An 8,321-nucleotide genomic window follows, 5' to 3' on the forward strand; every position below is an offset into this window, starting at 1 on the left:
CTGAAAAAGACGTGCGTACGCGTGAGCATCTACTTTAAGCGTTGACATGTCCTGTCAGGTGGTACCGGCGGTGGGAGTGTGTGTATTTTGTGCGCGGTTTGACATTTTGCTGCCACCACACTTCGCGCCGTCGGGTCACCTCACACAGAACATACAACTGCAATCAATGTCAGTGAGGAAACCGCAGTCATGATTGAAAACGTCAACACGACAATGTGGTACATTAAAAACATGACCATCTCAAGTTGTGGTGTTCATCATGTGTACTAATTGACATCACTTCTGTAGCCTATTTGCTAAATATGACGTTAATTCAGCTCAACTATATTTTATTTATATAGCTCAGATGAAACAAAGTGCTGCACATGAATACTAACTGAACATAAAACAGAAAACAATTAAACATAATTTAAAAGTATAATGGTTTCTGGATAAACCGGATAATGGATCCCACAAACGCAGAACCACAAAGAGATAAGTCAACAAATTTATTGTACACGTTCTACAATAAAAAGCGCTGGACGAAGCCAGGAGAAAAACAGTTAACAAAAGACGCTTGCAAAAGCTGCAAGGAGAGGTAGTAACAGAAAAAAAATACACCCAAGGGCTCTAAAATCGCACAATGAGAATATATAAAACCAAAATACCAAGCACGCTATAAAAAGAGGATAACTAAAGGCGACATGGGAAAAAACAACACGTGGATATTAATCACTCAAGCGTCAAGCTGAGGAAACTCAAAACTACGGAGCAGGAAAAGGCTCAAACACTCAGGCCAAAGGTCAAGGAAGCAACACAAAACTACGAGTCAAAAGTACTCACGAAACAAACTAGAAACGAGACAAGGCTCGAGATTAGGATTGAAACACGAAGTCAGAATAGAGCTCTTGGCGAAGGCGTAGCAAGGTCAATACTCTGACAAGGAGTGTCGGCAGTTCCAGTCCTTATGACGAGTTGATTTGTGAATGAGGAACAGGTGTGGCGCAGGAAGATACGCCCCTCTACTCGTAGACTAGAAAAAAACAAAAAACAACGGCCTGAGAGTACAATCACAACAAAAAGCATGCATCAAAAGACAAAAAAAAAAAAAAAAGACATCTGTCTTAAAGGAGGTTTTAAATTAATAAGAAAGTAAATATTTTATTTACAAAAGAACAACCCAGGGGGCTTATCTGAGAGGCCAACAACTATTTTGAGAACATTTTGGAGATGCTGGATGAATGACTGGCTGACTCCAAAATAAAGTGTAAGTAAAACCGATTACATGTTGTGTCTAAATAGTTACAAACTTGATGTAGTGTGCATATATACGGTATCGTCATTGTGTTATATGGGCTCCTTTCCTACACTTTCTGCCATTTTTCAGTGTTGTCACATGTGACAATAAGTAGTGATGGACAAATGAAGCTTCATGAAGCACTTATAATATTTACACTCTTGGTTTAATATTGCAGTTTCCTTTGCGCTAGCCTTATCTTTAAGCCAAGATCACCATCGAAAGGAGTAACAAAATATGACAAGTGCTTCATGAAGCTTCATTTTCTCCATAAGTTTTTTTTTTTTTTAAACCGGCAAACTCCTTCCCCCACATCAGCCACGAGGGCCTCAAAAGCTTAACACAAAGCAGGGTTTCATTTTTAAGAAATATTTTTTCATGTTCCTGATCAGCATTTGTGAAACATTTGAAAACAACCAGCAACCATTAAATATTGGTATGTCAAGATAAGATTGGACTATTCCAAATACTGTATGTGCATACTCACTTGCGTGTATATTTAACCTTTTTATGTTACTGGTTGAGAATTGGAAACCTTTGCTTGCATTTTCTCTCCTGCCAGTAGACTTTTGACTGTTTTGCATACTATACTGTAATGAGGAGGGGGCAGGCATTCGCTTTCCTCCCAAAATAAACAGATTGAGGCTGGTGAAGTAGGCTGCAGGGATCAGCAAGAAAAAAAAGTCTCTCTCCCACATACATATACACAGAAGAAGAGCACGCTTGACAATTTGCCTTCTTTGGCGGACTGAAGAGGCTGCAAAGACTTGACCAAGGTGAGATCTGTTCCGTTATAACTTGCAGTTGTGGATTATTTACTTGTAATGCAAACTTATTGGGGTACAAATGAATGAATTTTCCATGACTGTGCGCTGCTAAATATTCCACAATGACTTGACTATACTGATGCAACGTTTCCATTCTTGTGTATGTGATGCGATCCATCTTAAGACTATTCAGTAATAGATAACAGAAACCATATGTAGCTATAAAAATAGTTTGGAATGAAACCACATGAAAAGACATTTCCATAGCACCACAGGGCTGTGTGAGCACACACTATGCATTTCTGAATGTAGTCCTACTTTTGTTATCTCCTTATTATTGAGGCACAAAGTGAAAAGGATCAAATGTTTGTGGTGCATGCACAAATCATTCATGCAATACACTTTAGTCTAAAATCCCGACTTATTTATTGCTCTTGATGTTCCATTTGTACATCAAAATGAGTATTTCTTCTTCTTTTAAATGTGTGCATGCAGTCCGTCCCATATAATGTGTCCCACTTATAGTTGGCTCATCACTCAGAAGAAAGACTCGAGCCACAAGTTTTTCTTTGAAACCGCACTCTGCTTGGCCGGCCGCCTGCTCTGGATTAAATAAACACTTTGGGTAGTCTGATGAATTACAGCCTGCTAGCGCGGTACATTTTTCATTTACCATCACACGGTGGGATTTATTAACCTGCTATGAATTTGTTTTGAGTTCCTCAAAGTCTTGTCCAAGAACAAGTTTTCAAGTGCACGTCACTGAACCACGTAACCCTGATTTGCACAGCTGCAAGGACATCTTTCTCCCTTGTGCACTTTATTTTCACAAAGCAGTAAAAATTCCACAGTGATTACACGGACAGCTGACCGACAAATACGCTGCAAGGATTTCTCATGTTAGTTCTGCACCATGTCAGAATCTTGTTGCCTCTTGTTCTTGGGGAATTCCCGTTTATGCTGGATTTGTGCCCAGCATCTCTTTTCAACTGGTGGGAACATTGCAGTATCAGGAAGGCTCCAGCTAACCCATGACCCAAGTGAGGAGAAACATTACGTGGATGAATGATGCCAAAAGGCGATGTGAAGCTCATCAACTTTTTGCAACATAGTTCCTTAGCAACAAGCTATCACACGATGACTATCTACGCACCGATGTTTATTTTTGAGTGACATTCGCTCGTGTCATCTGTTCTTAGGATCAGCGCGATGTTGGGTGTCCTCGTCAGTCTGTCCTTGGTTCACCTGGTGACACAGGCAGCACCTCCCAATGCCCCACCTGTCCCCTGCAAGCGCTGCTGTGATGACCTGCAACAAGCAGAGGACACCGTTGCCCCGCCCACCACCGGAGTGTACAACCAGCTGCCCGAGGTCCGCGCCTACATCAACATGACGATCCTGAAAGGTACGACAATCGTCCATCCTTGCGTCACTACGTAGTTTGCATCCTGTCAAGTTCACAAAAACTAGGGGGCATATTTGCATATTATGTTAGGATATCTTTAAAGGGGACGTAAACCTCCCCAAATTTTATTGACAATAATATGTTCTATATGCAGCACCACCATTCTAAATATTGTAGTCTGGTTAATATTGCAAAATATTCCCTATCCGTAGCATCCCCTTGGAGAATTGTTTGATGTTGTCACCCATAAAATTGTCTGTGGTGGATAAATTGTGTATTTGGCTAACCTAAAAACCTAATCTGAAAAAGCACATATAGTTAAAATGTACAGTGCACCACCGCTAGGGACTGCAACTGCCCTCAAAAGGCGGAAATCTACTGTAAATATTATCGACGCACATTGTAAAGCCAATTGATTTTTTTTTTTTTTTTAAATTACCTCCCCCTCCAATATTTTTTTTTAAACATGGATAAACCACCATTAAAGGGGAAGTCAACCCCCCCAAAAATTTATTGACAATATGTTCTATGCAGCCCACCAGTCTAAATACGGTATTTTCGTTAATATTGTGTTAGTGGAAAATAAGTTAAGCAGCAAAATCCAGCAGTTTTTATTTTGCCATTTGACAAAGGACATCACAGTCGATCAGGTCTCAAGTAACAACCAATCACAGCTCAGCTGTTTTCTGAAGATGAGCTGTGATTGGTCGTTACTTGAGACCTGAGCAACTGTGAAATGGCAAAATGGCCGCCTTCTAATATTGATAAAAACTGCTGTATTTTGCTGCCTACCTCATATTCCATGAACATAATAAAACAGGTGAGCTGTGATTGGTCGTAGACTTAGACTTGACTTTATTGATCCCTTCGGAATGGCTCCCTCTGGGAAATTTACATGTCCAGCAGCAATGAGAACAGAAAATAAAATAGAAAATAATTCAATCATTCAATAAATAAGGTAATTACACCAGAGATTGAATTAATAACGATAATAATAAAAATAAAGAATAAATAACAATTCAATCAATCAATCAATAAATAAGGTTATTACACCAGAGATTGAATTAATAATAATAATAAAATAAAATAAAAAAATTAAAATTAAATCAATCAATAAATACAGAATGTCCTGTTTAGATTAGTGAGGTCATATGTAACATTTTGTCACGAAATGTTCATAGTTGACTTCCCCAAACAATTGCCAAACAATTAATCAATTTCAAATCAACATTACAATGTAGTAGAACGCCATTTTCATTGCAAATGATTTATTATCAAATTGAGCCTAACCTAAGACCAGAACATTTGTGTAATAAATCTTGATTGTTTATTGTAACACGGATTCATTTTTTTTAATTGTGTTTGCTAAAAATAAATAAATAAATAAATAAATAAATAAATAAATAATAATACACAGGAAGAGGATCTTGAAAAAATAATTGCATATTAAATCAAAATCATAACTTTAAGGGGGAAAATTGCAATAAATATCCATCCATCCATTTTCTTGACCACTTATTCCTCACAAGGGTCGCGGGGGGTGCTGGAGCCTATCTCAGCTGGCTTTGGGCAGTAGGCGGGGGACACCCTGGACTGGTTGCCAGCCAATCACAGAGCAATAAATATATATTTTCTTTAATCATTCCTATATAATGTGTATTGACTAGGACTAAACTGACTACTTTTGTAAAAAAAAAAAAAAAATCAATAAATTGTCACTATTTATACAGGACTGTCTCAGAAAATTAGAATATTGTGATAAAGTTCTTTATTTTCTGTAATTCAATTAAAAAGAACAAAAATGTCATACATTCTGGATTCTATACATCCATCCATCCATCCATCCATTATCTTGACCGCTTATTCCTTACAAGGGTCGTGGGGGATGCTGGAGCCTATCTCAGCTGGCACTGTCGCTTGTCACTTTCTTGCTTTGCTCTCACAAGCTTTTACTATTTTATCTATTTATTTATTTTACTCAATTTCTCCCACTAGCCGCTTGTTAGCCACTCCAGCCTAGCTCTGACTAACTCCTGCTAGCCGCTCGGCTAAATTCGGCTCACTCTTTCCGCTTATTCCTCACAAGGGTCACGGGGGATGCTGGAGCCTATCATACCTGGCTTTGGGCAGTAGGTGGGGGACACCCTGAACTGGTTGCCAGCCAATCGCAGGGCACACAGAGACAAACAACCATCCACACTCACAAGCACACCTAGGGACAATTCGGAGCACCCAATTAACCTGCCATGCATGTCTTTGGAATGTGGGAGGAGACCGGAGTACCCGGAGAAGACCCACACGGGCATGGGGAGAACATGCAAACTCCACCCAGGAAGGCCGGAGCCTGGACTCGAACCGGAGTCCTCAGAACTGGGAGGCAGACGTGCTAACCACTCGGTCACCAACCGTGCCGCTCGTATTCTATACAAATCAACTGAAATATTATAAATATAAATATTGCAAGTCTTATTATTTTAACATTGTTGATTATGGCTTACAGCTTAAGAAAACTCAAGTATCCTATCTCAAAATATTAGAATATTTCCTCAGACCAAGTAAAAAAAAAAAAAAAAAAAAAAGCCATAATCTGCAATATTAAAACAATAAAAGGCTTGCAATATTTCAGTTGATTTGTAATGAATCCAGAATGAATGACATTTGTGCTTATTTAAATATAAATAAAGGACTTTATCACAATATTCTAATTTTCTGAGTCCTAGGTGTGTGTGTGTGTGTGTGTGTGTGTGTGTGCGCGTGTGTGTGTGTGTGTGTGTGTGTGTGTGTGTGTGTGTGTATATATATATATATATATATATATATATATATATATACAGTTCACAATCATTATGATCTTAACCCTAATGTGACAAAAGCCGAAAAACTTTAAATAAATGACATCGTATTTAATAGACACACTCCATCCTCTTTTGCTAGCAGTGTTGCTATGGTCACACCTAGCTATAGTTGTAGCCACAGTCGAAGTGGCGAATAAATCATTTACTGGGTTACGAAATGAAGACAAGACTATTAGAAATAAAGCCATACATGTACAGTACTGTAATGCCCCTATGTGTGATGAAGGATTCATGCAGTCACTGATGCAATCTGATCACTTTTAATAAAAAAATAACAACGGTGACAAACACAATCAACACGAGTTGCTGTTAGCCGCAACTCGCGCTCATACACTCCACAGACAGACTCACTCCACAGAAGCCCAATTTGCTCAACTCCACCTCCGGTCTCTCTCACGTCACATCCCACTTAGCTGGCCCCACCCTCAAATATGCACGACAATAAACAGACATTACAATATGTTTAAAATGCAGGTCAGTGATTGTGATCATGTTTGGGTCAGCAGAGAATGCTTTGAAGGTCCTCAGTGCACAGCAGTGATTGTACTTAAAATAAATCCATCCATCCATCCATTGTCTTGACCGCTTATTCCTCACAAGGGTCACGGGGGCTGCTGGCGCCTATCTCAGCTGGCTCTGGGCAGTAGGCGGGGGACACCCTGGACTGGTTGCCAACCAATCGCAGCTTAAAATAAATAAATAATTAAATAAATAAATGAAGCCGTTTTTGGTCATGTCTGCCTTACAGTTGAGACTCAGGTTTGAATCTCACCTCAGGTCTTACGGTTTGGACTTTGCATGTTCTCCAAATGTTTGGCTGGGTTTTCTTTGGGTTTTCCTGCTTTCTCCCACATTCTAAAAAACATTCTTGATGTGATTCAGGTGACAAAGGAGACCGCGGTGAAAGAGGGACACCAGGTAAAACTGGACAGGAAGGCCCTCCGGGATCCACGGGGCCCACGGGCTCCAAAGGCTCCAAGGGCCAGGCCGGGCTCCCCGGAGACCCCTGCAAAGTCCAGTACGCTGCTTTTTCCGTGGGGCGGCGCAAGTCCCTCCACAGCCTGGAGGCCTACCAGCCGCTCATATTTGACACCGTCTTCGTCAACCTCGACGACCACTTCAACATGTTCAGCGGCAAATTCATCTGCCACACGCCCGGAATCTATTTCTTCAACGTCAACATTCACACGTGGAACTTCAAGGAAACCTACCTGCACATCATGCGCAACCAAGCCGAGCAGGCGATCGTGTACGCGCAGCCCAGCGACCGCTCCATCATGCAGAGCCAGAGCCTGATGCTGGACTTGGACCTCAACGACGAGGTGTGGATCCGCTTATATAAGCGGGAAAGAGAAAACGCAATTTACAGCGATGATGTGGATATTTATATCACTTTCAATGGATACCTCATCAAAGCAAGCTCAGAGTAAAAACAAAACAAAATATCAAGTTATTCTTGTTTTTATTATTATTTTTGAAAAAAATGGCACCTGCAAACAGTATTGTATCCGGACATAATAAAATAATACATAATAAACCAGGCTCTAAGCTGCAAATTTGTGTCCACCTTGATTCCCAAAAAAAGTTGTTTATCTTTATATATGCAAATGTCAGGAAATTTCCAAAGGGTGGGGCTTTTTGTGTGATTTTGTGGTTTCCTACTTCAGTTCTTGAATTATGTTAATAATACTGTTCATGTCACTTGTACCTTTTGGCTCTATTGTGGCCACTTTTGTCCCAATGAACCCCATGAAAAATACACATTTTTAAATCTCCTTACGGGAGTTTAAGGGTTTTATTTTTGTTTTCCATCATATTACACCATTGATTAATTTGGGCTCAAGGTTTTTTTTTCCTGTGATAGTAGTGGTTTTCTGAAAATGGAATGTGAAGGGTTAAAAAACAAAAGTGAATGGCTGTTGTATACTAATGACAAGAACTGATATATATATATATATATTTTTTTTAGGCATTAAAAGAAGCAAAAAGCATGAAATCTTCATTGAGAATTTCAGACT

At 39.7% G+C, this 8,321-nt stretch overlaps 1 protein-coding gene across 3 annotated transcripts; it reads left to right on the top strand.

Moving 5' to 3' along the window:
- Positions 1-1,099: 1,099 nt before the first annotated feature.
- On the top strand, positions 1,100-8,321 carry c1qtnf6a (C1q and TNF related 6a). 3 transcript variants are annotated; one of them, XM_077494347.1, is made up of 4 exons: positions 1,102-1,246; positions 1,987-2,052; positions 3,243-3,448; positions 7,186-8,321. In XM_077494347.1, exons 3-4 carry the CDS (start codon positions 3,253-3,255, stop codon positions 7,731-7,733), a joined length of 744 nt encoding a protein of 247 aa, XP_077350473.1. In that variant the 5' UTR covers positions 1,102-1,246; positions 1,987-2,052; positions 3,243-3,252; the 3' UTR covers positions 7,734-8,321. The 3 variants fall into 3 exon arrangements, with proteins under 3 accessions (XP_077350483.1, XP_077350473.1, XP_077350467.1); XM_077494357.1 differs by lacking the exon at positions 1,987-2,052 and having other exon boundaries at positions 1,100-1,246; XM_077494341.1 differs by lacking the exon at positions 1,102-1,246 and having other exon boundaries at positions 1,914-2,052.

Source organism: Festucalex cinctus, chromosome 1 (genome assembly GCF_051991245.1).
Source record: "Festucalex cinctus isolate MCC-2025b chromosome 1, RoL_Fcin_1.0, whole genome shotgun sequence".
In the NCBI taxonomy this organism is placed as follows: Eukaryota; Metazoa; Chordata; class Actinopteri; order Syngnathiformes; family Syngnathidae; genus Festucalex; species Festucalex cinctus.

Bases quoted from the DNA above. Each gene is read 5' to 3' on its own strand.
- c1qtnf6a (XM_077494357.1), top strand. From the start codon at position 3,253: ATGTTGGGTGTCCTCGTCAGTCTGTCCTTGGTTCACCTGGTGACACAG. The intron at 3,449-7,185 runs GTACGACAATCG...GATGTGATTCAG, and splicing joins CAACATGACGATCCTGAAAG to GTGACAAAGGAGACCGCGGT.